The sequence below is a fragment of the Balaenoptera physalus genome (genome assembly GCF_965194825.1).
Source record: "Balaenoptera physalus genome assembly, chromosome: 18".
NCBI lineage: Eukaryota > Metazoa > Chordata > Mammalia > Artiodactyla > Balaenopteridae > Balaenoptera > Balaenoptera physalus.
The window spans coordinates 76,010,445-76,032,881 of record NC_138899.1 but is presented as its reverse complement, the minus strand read 5'-3'; the positions used below and the strand labels follow the sequence as shown (position 1 = coordinate 76,032,881).

Here is a 22,437-nt window from a genome sequence, read left to right as displayed (position 1 = left end):
ACAGCTATAAAAGGCTGGCATTTAATGAGAATATTCCATTATACAGCTCATTTTTTCCAGGGCTAATTAAGTGTATATGGAAACACACATCATGGAACAGCTATTAAATTCAGTCTATTTCTTTTCAAGTTTTGGAGTATCATGGCAAGCTCCTTTACATCTCAGGCCTCAAGTGTTTAATTATAGAATATGTGTGTTGAAGTTGTTTAAGATCTTTTTTGCTTCTAAAAGTCCACGAAATCTCACTCTCTCACTGTTTAAACTAGCTGGAGGAGTACCATTTTAAAGAGAGATTCCAACCTATATCTGAAAGTATGTTCTTTCAAACAGCTGATTATCAGTAGATGCCTGTCAGTTTACTACCTGAATCATTGGTGTAAATATCTATTGATCATTTATTATATTTCTTCATCTCTGTTTCATTTACTTCTGCTGTGATCTCTATGATTTCTTTCCTTATACTAACTTTGGGTTTTGTTTGTTCCTCTTTCTCTAGTTGCTTTAGGTGTAAGGTTAGGTTGTTTGTTTGAGATTTTTCTTGTTTCCTGAGGTAAGACTGTAATTGCAATAAACTTCCCTCTTAGGACTGCTTTTGCCGCGTCCCATAGGTTTTGGACCGTCGTGTTTTTGTTGTCATTTGGATCATTTATTATGTTTCGTGTATCCTAGGTTCTACATGAATAAAAAATCCAAACAACAAAAAGAACACTTACATCCACTCTGACCCGGGCAGTGCAGTAGTATTTCAACATGCCTTTTCCCAAGCCAACACCCACAAAACTGCTGCCAGACCAACCCCCTGAGCATTTGGGGTTTTAGTGGAATCCTCTTTGCTCCAAAAGCTTCAACAACTGTATTGAAGAAAGCCCAGGCTTCCGTGACTGGAGTCAAGGCCATCCAGGGTCCATTCCCTACCTGCCTTTTCAACCTTACCGCTACAGACACGTTTCCTCACAGGCAAACCGCAGTTTGGTTCAGCTACTTCAAAGAAGACTTGAGTCCTAGAGCTGCCCTGACTTCTAGCTGTATGACAGTTTTCTCCTCTGAAACATACAAATAAAATTATACCTGCCCTGTTAATCTCATGGGATTATACGTGTGTTAAATGACTTAATTTAATTGCGGAGGTTTTGTAAATTAAAGACACCCTGTGGCTCGGGGTGTACACACCTGATTCCTTCATCTTCACGCACCAGTTACTGCTGCCTCCATGCCCCTCACCACCGGCCCGATCTCCTCCAAGCAGCTTATTTCTGATCACTGTGAACCCTTACGGTGCACAGGATCAGGACCACTTGATGAGCCTGTAGCTAGGACGCCTTAACTTGTGCTGTGATTTCTGTTTGCATGTCCTGCCCCAACAGGTAGTGAACTGCCCAGAGCCTAGCTCTGTACCATCACGTATGACAAACGCAGGTGCTCAGTAAGTGGACACTGCAGGTGATTTGCTTTCTACCACTTATGAACACTGATTCCTTTTTTAAAAAAAAAATTATTTATTTATTTGGCTGTGCCAGGTCTTCGTTGTGGCAGGCGGGATCTTTAGTTGTGGCATGTGGGATCTAGTTCCCTGACCAGGGATGGAACCCAGGCGCCCTGCATTGGGAGTGCAGAGTCTTAACCACTGGACCACCAGGGAAGTCCTGAACGCTGATTCCTTAAAAGCAGCCTTTTGAGATTTAAATATGGATTTTGGGGGGGACACGATGCAAATATACAAAGAGCTATTTTATGTGCCTCAAAAAAAAAACCATCTGTGGGTTTCCAAGGTGTTTCTCTGCCAGACTGGGTAGCTTAAGAGACAAGTGCGCGTAGGAACTGGCGTGAGTGCCTGCAGGCACCTCACCGCCTTTGCTGCTTTCCGATCGCCTTATGGATTGATGCGGTTCATTTCTGTATCTCTCTTCTGGATGCAGTCTCCCTCCTACCTCCCAGCCTAAAGAGTGAGGACCTTGTAAGGCAGGGAAGTGGTTATTTGTTTGATTACTTGCACTGTGAACTTTTCATGGTATCACTTCATATTCCTTCCTTCTGGCTTAGAATTTGTGGTGAGCAGACAGCTGGCTGGGCTCTAATCTGTACATGTCTTGGGCAGATTCTGGAGATTTTCAAGCCAGAAAGAAGGCGTGGTTGCTCTTAAGTCATTGTTGCCCTTGGCTACTTATGTGAGAAGAAAGTGAGAGGATGAAATAAGTGAGAGAAAAGGTAAGAGAGAAGGGATTGTGATGATCAGGAAAGAAAAAAGTCCTGTAATTATTTCTGTCTGGTCCTCAAGCTGAGAAAGGACTCCAGCATGTGAAACCAGGGAGTCTTCGGGGTGGTCTCCCCTGGGGGGGCGGGGGGCACACTGCCATATAATGTCCTCTCCCCCAGAGCATTCACCAGTTCCTAAGTTTGCATTCAGTGCTTCTGAGGCCCCACTGGGCCAGCAGCTACAAGGAACGTGGGCCACCTCTACGGGATCACTCTGTCTTCATAGTTACGCCAGGGCCAAGCATGTAACTGGCACCCCACAAACATTTGTAAACATACAGGCGTGAGGCACTGATGTGTGGTTTCTAGTAAGTTTTCATTGGTTTTAAATGTTTATTATTTTCAAGCATATTGATGAGTAGGGTCATAGTATAATAAACCCCCATATACCCATCACCCAGACTTATAATTACCAAGAGTTTGCCACATTTGTTTCATCTATCCCTTATTTCTTTTTACTTTTTCTTTTGAGAAATACTGTAAAGTAAATCGCAGACAGCATGTCATTTTAGCCTCACATATTTAGTGCACGTCTAAAAATTATGCACGTTTTCTAATAACAACAACGCCATGATCACACCTAATAGAATTAGCAATAATTCCACGGTGTTGTTTGTACCTGGCCCATATATCAGATTTCTCCAAATGTTTTTAAGATGTCTGTTTTTACAGTGAGATTATAAGATTTAAAATAAAAAAGAATTCATAAGGACAAACCATTCCTTAAGGAATTTCTGCGATTTTTGACTAGCTATTCCTTATAATCATCAGGTTAAAAAAAGTGAACGTTTTAACTTATTGATTAGTAGAAGGAACTGAACCCAAGAGAAATTATACACTTTCTCCTTTACTTGAACTATATCATGGCCTTAAAACTTTATCATTAAAATAAGTTATTTTGTCCTACTTTTCTCTATACCTTGAACTACTGTCTAATCTCAGATCTTTCACACACATGGGGTACATATATAGGTTTATTATAACGTGTGTGTGTGTGTCTGTGGATATATATATATATATATATATAAAACATGTATATGGGGGTTGTTACATATGTGTACACCTATGTGACATGTACACACATTACATAGGTACTTGGTATTGTGACATCCAAGAGCTGAAGTTCTCTTGTATCTGAAAGAGAATCCTGTAATTTCATTCCTTTTTCCCCAAAGAAGTGAAAAAGATAAGGGAGGCCTTAGGCAAAGGTCTTAATTTCAAACTCTTGGTTGTCAGGAAATGCAAAGAAATATGTTAGAGTGAAGCAAGTCGAGGCATTTCCCGAGGGAAACGCAGTCGGCTGCCTGAGTTCACTCGGGCTGCCAACATACACCCCCGACCCCCCGCCCGTCCCTCTAAGGGCAGCTACTGTCGGCACAAGCCCTGGCCTGGAAACTAGAGTTGCTGCAAGGTCCTCCCAATGGACAAGGACAGGTTCTGTGGCTATTTTCCATATTGGAGACTGTGATTTTTTCCCTCTTTGTCACTGGAACCTTAAAAATAGAATGTCATTTAGGGGGCTGACTCTATAACAGCACTTGAAACGAGAGGTAGGGGGAGGGGAATGTGCCTGAGCCCTTAAGAATACATCAAGCTCTTCAGGAAGTAGATTGTGCCATGTTTGAAGATGCAAAGATAATCGCTGTGCTGGGAACCGTCTTGAGGGGGGAGGAAGCCGAACAACAAGAGGAAAGCAGCGTTCGCTCCTGTTTTCGCACAGGAAGTCCTCAGCACCTCCTGCCAAAGGGAGATAAGAAAGCTCCCAGGCACTATTCTGGACAAGGCCACTGTTATCAGCTTCAGCTCCATGCTGTCCTCTCCGTGCTCCAAGCCCCCCATCCCTTTCCTAATGAGCTTTAGGACTCTGACCTCTATTTGCATACAGCATGCCAAGTACAATAGCGTGGAGGTATTTATAACCATCGAGAGGAAAAAAAAATTTCCGGGGTAAGAGTGTACTCCATTGTCGATTGCCCTGGAGCTGAAACAAATTAGTGTTGGACTAGAGATTGATATAAATAAATTAAAAGAAAGCAGGCAATGGATGCAACACATGGAGCCGGGACCCTCCATGTGACATGTCTGTCTGACTCCCAAGTAGGAGACATCTGTGGGGCTCTCCCCTCTGGTCCAAGTTACCAGGCTGCTTTGCTCGACACATAGTGGGGAAACACCACCCTCCATAGATGCAGGTGACGTTACTGACCTACACGCTCTGGGTTTTTCCCTGTAGTGCTGATGGATTTGCCCTGTTCCCTGCACACTCATAAGTATTTGGCTCCTTTGTGACCAAACACAGTTCAGAGCCACAGAGGAAGGCAAAGCCAACACTGGGATCCAACCTACAATCTTGGCAATTTTGACTGCCGGTCCCAACAGGCAAGCCATAGGCTGTAATAATTACGATAGACACTATGCAATATTACATTCTACTATAATAAGGATTATACTTTCTATGCGCTAGGTACTGTGTTAGGTGATTCATGTACACTATCACATTGATCTCTACAACATCCTAAAAAGTAGGTACTATCATCCCCCATCTAATGGACAAGGAAATTGAAGATTAAGGAGTTAAGTAGATTACCCAAGGCTAAAGTGCTAGTAGGTGGCAGAGGCGGAATTTGTAATCAGTTCTGGCTTATTCCAGAGTCTGTGCACTTAACCTGTATGCTGTATGTAACATAATATCCATGTTCTATCATCATCATATAAAAAGAAATTGTTATACTTCAGTGCTTCTTTGTATATAGGGAGAAAAGGCTTCTCAAATATTCACTACACAGATACCATTACTGCATTGGGGATTGAAAGTCTTTTTTTAGCCCTTTTTGCATAACCTGGTCAACCTCCTCCCAAGATTTGGCAAACAGCTCTCACGATACCCAACCCAAGTGTACTGAGTGCCCACTGTGTGCATGGTCTGCAACGACCGTTTACATTACATTTGTCATCCCATGATTTCTGACCTCAGGTCCCATTCACCTTTACAAATCCATCACAGGGAATAAATACAGTGCAGAGCGTGCACCCACAGGTACCCTCTTGTGTTCACCTGTGCTTTTCCTTAGGTGCTGGATTTGAACAGTTCTGATCTTCACACTTTCTGCAGTCCTCCTGCCTTTCTTTCCCCTCCCCCAACCCAAAAAGCAGAGCTGGCACTTTCTTTAAAGGATGGATCGTTGCATCTGGTGGAATCAGAGAGGAAAGGTGAACTTTAGCCACGGATGGCTAGTGTCTGTGTTTTCTCTGGAGTGGCCCTCGTGGGAGAAAAACAACAGACTCTCTGAAGAACCAGGTTGAGATGGTTCAACCCTTCACTCAGCCTTTCTAGAAATTGCCCATTTTAGTACTGTGAGGTACCTGTTATGGTACCTAAGACTCCTGTAGTTATCCAGTGTAAGATTCTCATTTCATAAATGATTTCTAGCAAGTTTAATAACCACCCCAATACCAGAAGGTCTACTCTACCACCTGGATCTTTCTTAAGATAAAGAGGTGAAGGATCCCCTTTCACCCTATGATAAATGACGTTAGGCTGACCTTTCTTTCAAAATCTCTGTTCTGCTAAATTGGGCTCTTGGTTGGCTGAAGGGAAACTAGTTGTTACTGGGCTGCTTTTAATGTACCAGACTTGGGGTAGCAGCTACACACATGAAAGCTCAACTAATTCTCACGGTCACCCAGTGAAGCAGGTATTATGATCCCCATTTCACAAATCCCTTTACCAATAAGGAAACTGAGACTCATGAAAATCAAATGTCTTGCTCATATTCATAGAGAAAGTAGCAGACAGATCTGGGATTAGAACCCAGATATTCCTAACTCTTCCTGCCACACCAGAACTCGTCCATCACACGGCATGAATTCTGCTCCCAAAGAACACCACCCCGCCCAGACCTTTACCACCATGCTTCAGAGTCACGTGTTAGGAAACTGTGGGGTTCCTCTGAAGCCAACTGGTACAGACACCCAGAGAAGCAAAATATTGGCTTTCAGGAAGTAGAAGTAGCCCCTGGTCCTTTGGGGGAGGGGGGAGGGGGCAGAGGAATATTTTATAATTACATTTTTTACATAAATTCTGGTTCTCATCATTACAGTTTTAATGCTAAAATTATATGAAATCTTGGCCTTCTGCTGGCTGATGAATTTCAGCACTAGAAAACATCTTGCAAGAAAATAATAGATCCAACTCTTATTACAATCTTTTTTCCCCTCTCGTAACTTAAAACTGTTGTCTGCATGATTCCTAAGCACGTTCTGGGATGAAGCAGGCCTACTTTGTTAGGAACGCTGATGCATTTATAGCAGCAGCTGGTTTTGAGGGGCCTCTGCGGGGGGCACACAGTAGTGAGCCGGGCCCTACACCCAACGGTTGCCTACCTGAGCCCGCGCCATCGCCTGGGAAGGAAGGTGTACATGCATTAAAGTATAGTTAAAGCACATTTAGTTTGGAGGAGGAAAAGAGGCTCTAGAAAGTTCTACAAAGTCCCAAGACACAGAATAATCTCCCTCCCTCTCTCTCCTTTTCTGGATGATGAAAGCTGAGGACTCGTGTGGACTCTGTTTCTCCACGTGATGGGATCTGACTGCACGTGCTCGCTGTGATCAGAATCTGTTTGTAAAGAATACTGAATCATTTCAAGGGAGGAAACAAAGGGGGAGAGCAGTAATAAAGAGCAAATCGAGGCTGTAAAACGTCTTTAAAAAAAAGTGGGGGAAAAAAAAAAAAAAAGACCACCTGGAACCGTTCCAGAGGGCACGGCTGGGCAGCTCCCCATCACCGCGCGCCATCCTGCAGGAGGGCCTCGTGTAAACTTCCCTGCGCTCCTGCGTGTGTCGTGTCAAAACATTAGTGATCGTGTGTCTGAGCCATCAGATTAATAGAATCTGCCACACTATCTTTTCCCCTTCTCTCGCATTCTCCTAAAACAAATAAAACAATATAGAGGAGAGAATGCTGGCAGAAAAAGGCGTGTTTAGACAGAATGGTTCCTCTTGCTCCAGGAAAAGGGCCTGGGCCTCCAGGCTGGTCACAGGGTCAGGCTGGGGGAATTTTGTTGGTAGGGGCGGTGACTTCTTGCCCAGGGAGAGACCTCGTGACGCCTTGGAGCCCATACTGAAAACTACTTCTTGTCTGAATGGCGACGGGGGAGAGTGGAGAAGGCTTTTCGGGGACTGAAGGCTGGGGTCAGCTCCTGGGACAATGGTGGAGGTGATCCAGCGTCCTGGCCACCTCTGTTTAGATAAGAGCTTTTCCGTGAGCGTCTTGGCCTGCGCCGCTTCCTGCTCTCGAGGGCCCCGCGGTCCATTCACACTCAGAACAAGGCCTGTCTTCCCAGCCTCTGCTTTCCTTCCTCCTCTCTCTCCCGCTCGCCTCCCCCAAGAGCCCCAGAGACTCCCCCGCCCCTGACTCGCTCTCTTTTAGGGAATCTGGGCCAAGGCATCCCGACAACCCCACACCGGGTGACCAGGAGGCCAAAGGGTGGGTACCTACTCGGTTACACCCAGATCGGAGCCTCAGAGAGGCCATCCATTTTCTTCATTCATTTTTCTGCCCTAGTGAAAGGCTGGTCAGCAGAGGAAGGGTGATTCGATAAATAAAAAAACCTTCAGGGAAATGTTAGGAGTGGCTACAAATAACATCCTTTAACACACGCAAGGAGTCTTAAGGTATTAACTCCAGTCGCTCAGTGAAGCATATTTCAAGCTATGGTTACGTTTTGTTTGCATAAAGAGAGCATATTACTTATTACACGGTGGTCAGTACGGAAACGTCCAGAAGGCCTTCGGGGTGGGGGTAGGGAATCACGTTTAGCAGAAATTCTAGAGCTAGTCAGACCTGAGCTCAGATCATGGTTTTGCAACCTTCTGGTTATGGAACGCTGGATGGCGAGGTTGGGAGGACCGTCGTAGGGAACTGATCAGAGGACTTACAGTCTTTTTAGTCCCTTGAATAGTTCTGAAATCACTGGGTCATGTCAGCCCACAGAATCACTTCTAATAAATTCTACACTGGTGTCATGCCACCGGTCACCAGGGAGGGAGGTGGTGATCACCAGTCCTGTGACACTCTCTGTACTAGAAACGTGGTTGAAGGGTTCGTCTGCTAAGACTACAGCACACAGAGGGTGAGAGGAGAAATCATTCTTCTTGGATCTTAGTTCCCTGAAAAGTTGTACTTCTCCTGCTCTGCTTTTATCTTATGGGCCCCTTCTTCTCGCAAATGTCTATTACATGTCTCTTTCTCTCTCTTGACAACTAGCAAGTAAAGCATGTGGGCCGTATCTCTGTCTTACGCCATGTTCATCCAGATGTGTTAAATTATTAATTGTACTTTTCTATGAACCACCTCGAATTCTTTGGGCGCGGATGTGTTTTTAATATTGCCAACTCAAAGGAAGCAAACCCACGTTACCACGTCTTACCGGTTTTCTTATAGGGGTTAAAAAAATAGAAGGGAAATAATTCAGAGAAGATCCTTTTGCATCATCAAACATGCGGGTGATGCTAAGTGAGTTAATTGGTGTAACATGCCCGGCACAGTGCCTGGTCCACGGCAGACAGGTCACTCACATTAGCCGTGATTATCTGACCAGATTGAGAGCTACTTAAGAGTGGGGACTAGGTCTTATTCATCATCATAACCTCAGGGCTTAGTCCAACTACCCGGGGAAGCAGAAGAGCACACATGTCCTTGCTCAGCTATGGCCTGACGAGAAGAGCGAATCCCGATAACGCATTAGATGTGGACTCAGCCTCATGTGGGTGTCAACCCTGCCATCCATCACTCACCTCAAACGTGCTGAAAAAGGGACACTGCTGACCCTCCAGTGACCTCACACATCCCCCCTCAGCCAGGCGCTGTGTCACCACCATCAGGGCTGTCCACTCCCAAGGAGGAGTATTAATGACCTGGGATGAACCCATCACAGCATCTGACGAGTTGATAGTGGTGGACAGTTTCAACTCAAGCAATGATGCTGACATGTGGAGAAGCACCTTCTGGGCTAATAGAAAAATAACTAACCAGCAGTGGTCTTCTCCTGTCTTCAATTACTAGCACCATTTGCTAGGCAATTACTAGCACTGTTTGATTCAAATAAAAATTAATTTGTTCACACACATTCCATTTAAGAAGTAGAATCATGTCCTCTGAAAGAAGTACAAGATTTATTTCCTTCCGTTACTAAGGATATGGTTATTGAAGAGATAAGTCAAATGCATGGAAAAAATATCCGAAGACAATTGAGCACAAGCAAGTAAAATGTCCAGAGCCCGTGTGCTACTGTAGGCTGGACAGTACGTGGGTCAATGAGGGTTTGAATAGCTGAGGCAGAGTTCACAAACGCAAGTAGGTCCAGGATATTACAGCTCCTCTATAATCTGAAGATTCTATCATTTCTGGTCCCATCTTAATTTCTTTGCAGTAAATCACCATAGTCAGAAGACCTGTCCAAAGATGCAAGCATGCTTCCTGGGAGAACATGAATCGTTTTGTCAGATTGTCAGCATTCACAGGATACTTGTGCGTATCTGATGCTACTTCAGAGGGAAGTAGCTTTGCAGCGGGCGGCCCCAGAGCAACCAAAAATACTGGAAAACTTTAAGCAAACAGACTTGGGCTAAGTACCACTGGGCGAAGTACTTCATATATATCATCTCATTTAATTCCCCTAAACAACCTTAGGATGTCAGTGCTGTTACCTCGATTGTACCGATCAGGAAACTCAGACACAGAGAGGTGGTTTACTTTGCCCAGAATCACCCAGCTGGTAGGTGGTAGTAGGTGGCACAGCCGGGATTCAGGTTCCAGAGCCCATGCCCTTAAACTCTAGACTATACGGCCTTTCTGCATCCTCATGCCTTTTAAAAGCGGCTCTTGATGTCATCACACAGGCTTCTCAAAGCATATTTGCTTTCTGGATCATGTGCTTTTGACCAAAAATTATTCAACTTAATGTCTACGTAGTTGTTACAACGCCAAGCCTCATAGTGACAGATGAAGTGCTGGGTGGTGACATGCTTGGAGAGTCACTGGCTGGCTCACTGGGATGAGGGAAAATCAAAACCAAATATGGAAAGGGCGGTTCGGACCTGACGTGGACTTTCTAGAATGGGGGCTAAATAATTTGCCAGTCAGTCCTGCTTGAGCTCGCCTTCCCTGGCCAGTGCCCCGCTACCCTGCTCTCTGGTTACCAGTGCCCCCCTCCACCCATTGCGCTTACAGCGTGACGGACTTGTTCCTAACAAGGTCTTTGGAACTCTCTGTGCCTCATCTAGGAAATGGTAGTAACCATAGTCCCCAGCGTCGTAGAAGTTCTGTAAGAATTAAATGAGACGATACATCTAAAGCAAAGATTAAGCACTTATCCTGTAGACAGGTGCTTAATAAGTTTCAGCTCTAAGGAAAATAAAAATAGAAACCCCAGGCCCTGCAGTCTTCTAAATTGGCCATAACCTTCTGTTTGGTGCTAAGTAGCTTCTAAACACCCATTTTCATTTTCCTCACCTTACTTATCCAAAGACTTTTTCACACTCACAAAAGAGGATTTCTCAATGAGGTAGCAATCCGTGATCATCTCACATGGTTTTCAGTGATGAGGACAAGGCATATGGAACATGAAAGGCCTAAGAAAAATGGGATTATAAGCGGCTGTACGACTTTTTAAAAGGCCTGAGTGAAAACCTGAGCCTTTGACCTTCAGACCTGGGAGGTGAGCTTCAGAGCTACCGTGCACATGACACGGGCCGAGGACAGGAGGAGGAGCCCCACCCCCGAGTCTGTACAAGTCCATCACGCTGTAAGCGCAATGTGGGGGGGTGGGGCGCCCCGGTAACCAGAGAGCAGGGTACCAGGGCACTGGCCAGGGAAGGCGAGCTCAAGCAGAAGGGCTGGCTGGCTGGCAAATTATTTAGCCCCCATTCAAGAAAGTCCACATCAGGTCCGAACTGCCCTTTCCAGATTTGGTTTTGATTTTCCCTCATCCCAGTGAGCCAGCCAGTGACTCTCCAAGCATCTCCTCTTCCGCTCCTCAACTATCCTATCCCCGTGTCCCTCCACCACATCTGCCCCTGCCCCTTTCCATCTGACCTCCCAGTACCTTCCCATCACCTTTAGGACCCAGATCTTCCCTCCCCACAATGCTCCCCCTTAACTGCAGTGCTCACCATGTGCCATCCACTGAAACCATGTTGGTTCGCTTATTCACCCAGATTATAAGCATTTCCCATGGGGACTCTATACAACGTCATGGTGGAAATACGAATAAACAGGAATAATAGACAGACAGAGCTCCAAGACTTGGGTCTAGTCCTGGGCTTGCCATTATCTAGCTGTGAGGTGAGGGATAATTATCTTTTGAGCCTCAGTTTCTTATCTCTAAAACAGGCTTTTTTTTAATCTCTAAAATGTCTTAAACTCTTTTTTCTGAATTTTTAAAAATGTTTATTGGAGTATAGTTGATTTACAGTGTTGTGTTAGTTTCTGCTGTACAGCAAAGTGAATCGGTTATACATATGCATACATTCAGTCTTTTATAGATTCGTTTCCCATACAGGTCATTACTGAGTATGGAGTAGAGTTCCCTGTGCTATACAGTAGGTCCTTATTAGTTATCTATTTTATATATAGTAGTGTGTACATGTCAATCCTAATCTCCCAATTTATCCTTCCTCCCCCTTTCCCCCCTGGTAGCCATAAGTTTGTTTTCTACATCTGTGACTCTACTTCTGTTTTGCAAACAAGTTCATTTGTATGATATTTTCTAGATTCCGCGGTATCATACGATATTTAAAATGTCTTAAATTCTAAGCGAATGAATCGTTCAGAGTGACTAGATCCAGCCACGCTGAGGCTGACGTTTGCAGCCTCCGTGTGCCCGTTTCACACGCTCATCAGCTGTAAGCTCTCCCTCTTTCTCCTTCATCTCCTTTCATCAGTCTTCCATGAGCTCTGTGAGGCCCCCGGAGGGCTGAGTGCTTGCTGCATCCTGACCCAGAAAATTAATCCTGAACGATGAATGAGAGGCAATGGGACTGCCCTGCAAGAGATCAAAAATGCCTGCGTGGTGGGAAAGTCACAGAGAGGAAAGTGGCCACAGGCAAAGCGCCAAATTAACTGTTTGACTTGCTGTCCACCTCAGGATGGTCCTATTTAGGCTCGCTCCTCCCCTTGGGGTCTCTACCCCCTCAGAGGGTCTACTCCCACCTGCAGGTTTGGGGCCTGAACCAGCTTATCCTCCCTGGTTCCCGAAGAGACTGTACTATGGGGGTCAAATTCCCCCAACTGCCGCTAACCTGCTTCTCCAGCCCCAGTTCAACTCTAACTCAACCGGTGGACTCTGTGATCACTGGGGACAACAGTAAACCCAAGAAGTGAGGCCAGTAATCTCCTAACCCTGTCCCCTCGGGGATTTCGGTTCCTTTCTCTGGGAGCCCACGGCGATCCACTTGAGGAGTCCCATGGGTCACCAATGAATAGTAACCTTCTGAAATGCCAACCTACTTGGCCTCTTTTACTCCACGATCTGAAAACACCTGAGAAATAACTTTCTGAGCTCCAGTTTCCTTATGGGGAAATTATGGCCATGATGTAGAATTGCTGCCCAGATTAGGGATAACGTGGAAAGGGATGGGCGCAACTTTGGCACTAGAAAGGGCTGGTTGATGAAGTCTCTTACAGCTATTATCATGAAGTAGTCAACTGCACTCAAGGTGACAAAACATCCCATGAGGCTTCTAGAGAAGGTATGAAGAAGCAAGTATTGAAGCTCATTATAAAGCACTACCTGGGCCAGAGTCTAAATCCATCACACCCTTTCCTTCTACTCAAATCCACCAGGTTCTGCTTTTTCCCCTAAAAGGGCAGTGAAGTTACATGATAAACCACAGACTAAGGTCCATATTTCAAGAAACAGTCTCCCAAGACAATAGAGATATAACTAAAATGCAGCTTTCCAAGGATAGGTGCATGTTTTACAAGTGATTTCTCCTATTTAGGTATGACTAAGGATCTTATGTCAGGACAGGAGTTTCTAGATTCAGTCATGAAAATGCCCCTTCAATTTTTAAAATCTGTGAATATGGGCCCAAGACAGTAGGAGAGGTTCTGCCAATCTTCCCAAATTGTGTGTCACTACCTTCTGGTCCTCCTAATCCTGGGAAACTACACTGAACTTTGCTCAAAAGATCCCTCTAAAAACCACCCAGCATGGACTTCCTATGATTCAGCCTTTTGGTTTAATTTAAGCACATAATGAAACGTTTGATAGGAATTACAGGAGACAGTTAATTAGAGACAATTATTCATCGGACTCCCTGTATTCCTACGAAGAGTGGGAAAAGAGGAAAAAATCTCGCAAAGTGTAGAAAAGTGGCAAAGAGGCATCTGGCAAACGAGCTCGCTCTCTGTTCTCAGGTCTTTGCATGAACTCTTAATAAGGGCTGTTGTCAGAGCACTCACATGGGGTGGCAAGCACTTCCTCATCTCGTAATTATATAACAGAATGCAAGACGTTTCCCATTAGCAAGTGAGCGGTCACTTTTGGCTTGTGATGAAAGCTTCCCGGAGATGGCCAGATTTACTCCGTTGTTTGTTTAAGCTCAAAAGTCCTGCTCAAGTGGGCTTGGGGGGAAGTGGTCGTCTCCAGAGTCCCCGTTTTGATTCAGGGTTTTGCGTGTGGCAAGTTAAAATTCTCTGGAGCCTGCCTGCTTTGATTCTGCATACCCACACACACACGAGACGTGGGTACAAATTGTATGTATACTTACAAGGAGCGAGCTAAATATTAAAACGTGCAGACTGTGGTCATATTTCCAAAAGAAGAGGTCTGCTTAAATTACAGCTTCCCTCAGACATTGACCTACATCTAGCCCCCAGGAGATGTTGACTTTTTCAATGCTTAAATTGGTAAGACTTTCATTTTGTAGACAGAAAATCCAATACAAAACTGTTTCAGCATAGAAAGAATAGACATTCACGCTGGTAGTCAATTAAATTTGGGTCCTTGAATACATTTCTCATTAACTACCATTAGCAATTGTTTTGTTTTTGCCCTGTTAATTTTACATACCCCACTGATGCACAAAACTGTGTTTCCCCCAAATGATCTAGACCTAACACATCCCTAATGATTCAGGCCTTCCTTTCTTTGCCAATTTGGTGACGTAAACGATAGAGAAATGCAATTAGGCAACTTCTGAGAGTTCCTAGATGCCGCTGTCCTCCCTTATTTTGTAGGCCACCCCCTGCCACCCCTCCCCCACAAAAACCCCTAAGCACACTTAGTCCTGGAGTGGTCTGCTTTTTCTAGACTCCTCACGGAACACTCATGCTGAGCAAACGAAGAGTGTTCCAGAAATGGGGAATCAAATTGTGAGGCAGGGAATGTTATTTTCTCTCTTTCCTTTCTTTTTCTTTTTTGACTGAAGTATAGTTGATTTACAGTGTTGTTACAGGGAATATTATTTTCTATCAAACGTCTAAACACATAATTATTTGAGACTCCAAAATCTGATTTACTTTATAGAGTTTTGGAAGCAGGTCCTTGAGATTCCATGGATGTCTATTAGGCTTTTCTTAGCAAACCCACAATTCTAGCTAAGAAAGAATATGCTAGCCCCTCCACCTTCCATGAGTTGAGAATCCAGCTACAGTTTTTTGCATTCTGAAGGGGTTCACTGGCAAAACACCAAGTGAAACAAGCAAGGTTTTAGGGCTAACTGGGCAAAGAATGATAATGCCTTGGTCTGTATGGGCTGGACCAAAACTGACAGAGGTCATCAGGTTGACACTGAGGAAAATAGGGGTTGACACCAGTGGTGGAGGAGCTCCTGCATTTTTTTTCTTACTGGGTGATCACTGACATTACTGAGTCAATTCTGGACCACGGAATACATAATTACAAGTAAGACTTTTCTTATGACCATTCTATTTTCATAAGTTGTTTTTTTTTTCCTGTTAATCTGGCCCTGATCTTCAGAGTTAATCCTCAGGTCCAATGGCTTTATAATTTGTAAGAAGCAGAAGGAAAATAGTGTGCAACAACTAGGAAATTATTTCAAGCTTTTTTGAAAGAAGACGTAATTTTAAGTGAATTTCTCACTTTACTCGTTACTCAGTGGGTATTATAGGAAAGGGGAAGCACGGCAGTTACCATTCACAGAAGGGGAAATTGAAGCCCAGATTAAATAACTGGCCAAGGTCACACAGAAGTCAGGGACTGGGCCAAGAATAGAACCCATTTCCTTGATTCCCAGGTCTCTATCCCCGAGACTGTGGAAGAGAGATCCTGCAGGTCTGTATATAGAGAGGATAAGTAATCACCAAATAGATCTGACTTTACATAATTAAACATAAATTCTAAACACAAATGCTATGTATCTTTGTTTTGCACATGGTTGGTGCCCAGTCAATATCTGTGTGATAATAGATGGTTGACAGTATATTTAGACTGAATACTGACCATGTGCGAAATGCATTGTAAGATGTGGGCAATGTCAACACGGGAGAAGTAGCAGAGATTTCTCTCTACATATTTTTATTGGTCATCACAGATAGTGGATGAAGGAAATGAGACTTTCACAAAGAATCTAATATACCTAACATTTTTTCCATTAAAGAACGATGATATAGGGACTTCCCTGGTGGCACAGTGGTTAAGAATCTGCCTGCCAATGCAGGGGACACGGGTTCGAGCCCTGGTCCAGGAAGATCCCACATGCTGTGGAGCAACTAAGCCCGTGCACCACAACTACTGAGCCTGCGCTCTAGAGCCCGCGAGCCACAACTACTGAAGCCCACGTCCCTAGAGCCCGTGCTCCGCAACAAGAGAAGCCACCGCAATGAGAGGCCCGCACACCGCAACGAAGAGTAGCCCCCGCTCGCCGCAACGAGAGAAAAGCCCGCACGCAGCAACGAAGACCCAACACAGCCAAAAATAAATAAATAAATTTATATTTAAAAAAAAAAGAATGATGATATATGCAACTCTATCAGTGTTATTTATGACCTGGAAATGATAATTTGTGATGGTTAGATGGGGAGAGGGAAATAAAATAGCCTGTGATCTAAAGAATGTCTGTTCTAAAACCCAAACTGCCATCATTAAAGGCTGCTGGCCTTAAACCTCCTTATAGAAAAGAACCAGACTGCTCTTTCCCCATTCCTCCTGGGCTCCGCAAATCCATCCCTTCCATTCCCTAAAGAGGGGCCCCTTCCAAAGAGTCTAATATTGTTCCTTGTTCCTTTACAGACCATCCTCCGTTGAGTGGGCGACCTTATCCGAATAATATTTCCTGTGAGACTGGACCAGCGCTGTGGCAAAGCTTAACAAGGACCATGAGATCAAGACCAGCTCACTGCGTGGGCGGTTAGTAGTCCTACTTAGTTCTTCAAAATCCAGCGGGGGAGGTGAAGTTCTAGAAGTCTAGCGTGGGCTCTCCGAGCAGGGGTCAGCTCTCTCACGTCCTGCTCTGCCCCATCCCAGCCTCGGCCAACCCACAGGTCAGAACCACTTCCTCCTATGACAGGAAACAAATGAATGGGGCTGGCCACCCAACTGGGGAGTCACTTTATTCTCCCTTTATACACTTGAGCTTATTCTCACTTTTGCCTAGCTCATCGACATGGCCATTTTCTTTTTTCTTCTTCTGAAAAATCATAAATTCTGTTTTCCTCAATTCTATAACCCAGACAGACCTACTAGAGATTTCTATTTCTAAAGCACGGCAAAATTACATTTTACTTTCCACAGTTCGTGTTCACTTCTCAGAAATATTAGGTAAACATTCTCACTGTTGTGAAACTAGGTCTACAGTAGGCACAAAATTCTTTTCAAGTTCCTTAAAAGTTTCAGAGCCTTATTGAGAGACATTTACCCTAATGCTAGTAATAATTACAACCTTGCATTAGGTCCATGGCACTCTGTACCTTTCCCAAATACACTGCCTCACTGTATCCTCAGATTCTATGAAGTATATGGAATTACCTCTATTTCATATGAACAGAAGCTGTAAGCTACACACATGTGAAAGGTACTGTAAGTTCACCACCCTTCTGTGTGCTCCCTGGGTTTATGTTCAGGCTGACATGGGGCAAGTTTAGGACAATCTATTTAAGGAGTCCCTGCCAGCTGCTAAGCGTGAGAAAAATCCCTCATTCGGTGTGAATAACTTATTTTAGTGTTTTTAAAAATTCAAAAGAAATAGTCTACTTCTACTACTTTACCACCCATATCTGCAGAAAAGTAAAAGGGGGGAAAGATTCTGCTGTATTTCCCCTCAGCTCATTACGTACATGAGTTTAAAAGTAACCACCCCTCCCCCACCCTTAGTCTTAATGTTTTATGAGAACAAATTCTAGGTGAATCAGAAACCACAATGTTTGAAAATGTGGTAAGCTGCTGAATTCTTTTTAAAAAAGGAGGAAATTTCTGTTAAATTTATTTATGGCTCTTAATACCCACAAAGATGAACTAGTTGAGTGGTTGTTCTGATCGTTTTAAAGAAATATATTTATTGGACTCTGGAAAACTATACAATTTAAGTCTGAACTTCTTTACTTTAGACCCATTAACCAGTGGGCCATATTAAACCAATTAATAATTTTAAGCTACTGAAAACATATACCTTCTAACCTCAAAACTAATGCTTTGGTTGTGGTCCTTCTATAGATATATCCCTTAACTAGAGCCTCAAATTTAAATACCAAGAATTATTCTACCTATTCAAGAGTAATGTGTATATATTAATCACCTAATCTCTTTTGACAATGATGCACAGATACCACGCTGCAAATGTGTACTATGTAACCCAGAATAAGTAAGATTTTAAAAATTCATGGAATAGAACCTCCCTTATTCAAATGTCACTAAAATTCCTGTCTGCAACTGAAATTAAGTATATAAAATAGATTTATATAAAGACATATTTGAAAAATTTTAGTAGTAAAAGAGGGCTTCATTTACCTGTCAGTTTGAGCTTTTATCTCTCTGCAGGGTAAAATCGAATTCTCCTATTTGCTTTCTAGTGCACAAAGGTCCCATATATCTTTCTGAAAATATTTCTACGTTAAATGTACTGATTTAACCACCAAGCATCAAATCTGGACCTGACACAGGTAAGCTACTCAGTCTATTGACTTTAAAAATGAGAGCTTCTTAGGGATATGCACAATTCGAATCATCACTGAAAGAGTTAAAGCTTTCATTTCTGATCTGTCTTGTGATTGGTTAAAAAAGAAAGAAGAAGAAAGAATGCCTTTAACATTAAGAGAATAAGTCAAATGGCCAACAAATATTTACTGAAGAGGTAAGGTACTGCTCTGAATTTTGAGAGAATTCCAAGAGGAATACGATATCTTTCCACGCCTCGGCAAGCTTACTCTGTAACATGGGAGAACGATCCCATACACCACAAAGAAATCAGAAGGAGAGAGGTAACGTTCACAAAGTTTCGCTCCAGCTGACCTCATTCCCCAAACCATATTTTATTAGCATTATTCAAATCTAACTTTATAATATTATGTTCTATCACTCATAATTGTTATTTTCTCATAGTTACTAGCTCTAATCCTAAACAGAACTGAAATTTTAGATTTGCTATTGTCAAAACAAAAATTAAGAATATCTTAAAAAGGCTGTTATTCCATAAAAATTCAACTCTATACCTTTATCCAAACCTAACAGCTTAAGTTAGTTATTTTAAATTTATTTGCAAGTTAGGTTAGCACAAATACTTAAAGGGACAAGTCCATAAACATGGATGTCCATCTCCAAATCAGCAAAATAGATAATATAAAATCTCAGTAGATCTCACTTTCTTTGGGGTTGAATGATCACAATGGTAAAGAGAACATATGCATGTTCTTAGCAAATGATTCACTCAGATGAGAAATCAGATGTGTGGAAACAGCTACTTCTCAGGAATTCCATAACTTACCAGTAACTTTCACGATCAGAATGATATGCCTTAAAATACTAAAACACAAGATGAAGACAAGTTGAAATTGCGGGAAGAATCTAGAAAACCAAACAGCCTCTTCCGTTTATGCCAGAATTACGTCGTATTTCTTTTTTATCAAGCTAATTTTTTTTAAAAAACTGCAATTCTCCAAACCACTCTGCTAGTGGAATTAAAAGCAATAAAGAAAATATTTGGCCTAATGATAATTCTTGAGCAGTCTCAATACTATCTTACTTGATAGGTGCAACTATCAATCTATCTTACTATCAATTCTATTCCTGTCCTTCAAATTTGCTCCCGTGAACTATCATCAGTATCAATCCTCTAGACTAAACAGTAATGGAAAACAACAAACAGGGCTCGGTCATCAACAGGAAGCAAGGAAACGCTGCACAGTTAACCAAGGGCAGGGCTGAATTCATTCAGCAGATACACCCTGAGCATCTGTATGTGCCAGACACGGTGCCAGCCCCTAAAGACAGAGAGGTGCGGAATCAGCTCATAGCTTAGAGAAGAGACAAGTGTGTGCACACCTTGTGATGTGACAGTGGTGTCAGCAAAGTGCTGTTCATGCTGAGGAGGGAGAAGGGGGTCTGAATGAGAAAGTCTGGAGGGTGGGGAAGGTGACGGCATCGTTGAGCCTGGAAAGATATAGGAGGACCTCTTAGGAAGCAGAAAATGCATGGAAGCACATTTCCGACAGATGAAGGAGCATGCTCAGAGCCTAGGAAAGGTAATGATCTTCAGCGGTGGGAAGATCTGATGTCATACTCGGTGCTTACGGAGTGGGCAATGGGGAGACCAGTGTAAATGACGCAGTGCTGGAGCCGAAGTCTGGGTGCTCTCGGTTGGAAAGCAAGTGATGCGAGTTCCAACCTGAGTTCCAAAGAATGGCTCACAGGGTGACCTTCATTCTGTCCCTGTGCTCCTAGCCTTAAACTGTAAGCTAGAGAGAAAAATTATGAAACGGTTAGACATGGGTAAGGAAGAACAGTAGATATATTGCCTACCTTTTCCCAAGGCAGGGAAAGCCTTTGCCCCCAGTGGACCGCACGTGCCATCTGCCAGCTCCCATAAGACCCTTGAGTCCAGGTGTCAAAAAGTATTCGAAAGTTACTCAAGAAACGAACTGTCCCTACCTTGCTTTGGAATGATTATGGTTACAGGGATGCCAGAACCACGTGATGGTAGGTTGAGGGATACCGTAAATGGTGCAAGTCAGGATTTGTCTGCTGCCCAGTGGGTAGAGAGTCGGGTCTGGAAACGATGATACAGCCTTTTCATAAATCTGGGGTTTCACTGAAAGGAGAAAACAGGACAGAGGTCAAGAGCTGTTCTCATGACTCCCTCCTGGACCACAGCGAAGGACCACATTCTCGCTGGTTTTGCTGTCAGGGAAGCACACGTGGACAGAACCCTTGGATTTGTCATTATAATGCCAACTGAAAAGAGTATGTATATTCCGACCACAATGATTAAAAAAAAAAATCATATTGCTTATGGAAGAAAACACGCAACCATGAAATATCTGGGATGGGGAATAAGTGGTTTTTAAAACAATTTTTAAAAAATTTTGCTTTCTTTGTTATACTGACTTTTGACACACATTTTCACAAATTTCACCCCCACCAGAACCAAAAGAAAGTCTGAACAGTGAACTTACCATTGACAATTAGAGTGGCAGTGAGGTTTCTGAACACATTTGACTGCTTTAGGCCCAGCAAGATTGTGTAATCCCCTGCATCTTCGGCAGTAACATCTTTGATGATTAACGAATAGCCACGAACCAAATAGCGGGCAGATTTCTCAGTGGCTGGTAACCCATCTTTTAACCTGTGGTTAAGGGCACAATCAGTAAGTCATTTCACGTTGCCTCTCCAATATCACCTTAACGTTGCCATTTAAGGATGTGAGATCCAGTTTAGACATCTTGAGCCTTGGATCCTCAATATTCATTTAAAACATTAAGACACTGACTTTTTAGTAAAGCCCAGTGGGATTTTTAGACTGGGAAACACTTCATGTTGATTGGCAAAGAGGAAAGAAGTAAGCCGAAAGAAAGACAAGGGACGGTTTAATGTACCCACACGGACGCTGGTCACCACTGTGACTTAAGTATAACCCAGAAGCACAGGCTGATTCCATCTGACATGTGTTTCAGAGCTCTCCATGAGGCTCCATCAGCAATACAAGGGTCATTGTGAGTCAGATCCACTAGATCACTTCTCCAGATAAAAATAAAAATAGATTTTCCTATTGTGGCCTCATGTGGAGTTCTTATTAGTTATATAAATGGTCACACCAGTTGCCCTTTTCATAAGCTAGAGTGAAACCAAGATTATCAAGGTTCTTTCCCCTGGGGAAGAAAAGTGAAGGCAAAGAACTCACAAACAAAAGGTATAAACTTAAAAAGAATTTTTTTAAACTGCAGAGACAGACTTAATGCCTAGATACCACGCAGTTGCATACAGAACCGAGAGTCAGGCTGGAAGCCTTGCCCTGGCTCTGCCACTGTGTGCCTTGAACTTATCCATTTCAGCCTCAGTTTCTCCGAGTTTCTCAAAGATCTCTTTTACTGTAAAATTCTGTGATTTCATTAAATGACAGTTCTTTCAATGGGCATTTTTCATCTGTTAGTAGGAATTCACTGTGTTCTGCATAAACCTGGAATATTAGGAATGGCATTGGTTCACAGTCATGCATGTATTATATAGTCATGCAAACAAATTCCCATTACTAGTGGGTCTCAGTTCCAAAGCAGCTAAAATGCCTATGCTCTATTTTGTGATTACAAATCCCATTTTAGTATCCTTGAAATTATTTCCTCTAAACAAGTCAGTATTTTCAAAAATGGGTTGATATTTTTGGTTTGTTTTAGGTCCTTGCTACTTAGCTACTGAAGAAATTAGCAGTGTTGAACAGCTGGGGATACTCTCAGATACTGAGAGAGAGAATGTACTTCCCAGAGCGATTCAATTCCTATTCAGGTATAATGTACATTCATAGTATCTAAAAAGTTTAATAGTGAATTTCCTATGAAACAAACAAAAAATCTCCTTTCTACTGCGACGGCTTGAAGGGGCATAGCACAAAGTCTCATTTTCTCTTTAATTCCCTATTAACGATTTGAGGAAACTGAAAACAAATGCTACAGCCATATGATACTGCAAGCAAAACAAGCTACGGCTGAGATTCTGTATCGTACGGCTTGTTTTCCTA

At 43.1% G+C, this 22,437-nt stretch overlaps 1 protein-coding gene across 6 annotated transcripts in view; it reads right to left on the bottom strand.

The window, feature by feature from the left end:
• Positions 1–22,437, bottom strand: part of FLT1 (fms related receptor tyrosine kinase 1) — a 172,078-nt gene that overhangs the window by 89,236 nt on the left and 60,405 nt on the right. For all 6 annotated transcript variants that reach the window (XM_082435510.1, XM_082435508.1, XM_082435509.1 and 3 more), the window contains 2 exons: positions 20,882–21,051; positions 20,358–20,517 (listed from right to left, as the gene is read on the bottom strand). In XM_082435510.1, coding sequence (XP_082291636.1) covers positions 20,358–20,517; positions 20,882–21,051 — 330 coding nt within the window. The remainder of the gene's footprint in view (positions 1–20,357; positions 20,518–20,881; positions 21,052–22,437) is intronic.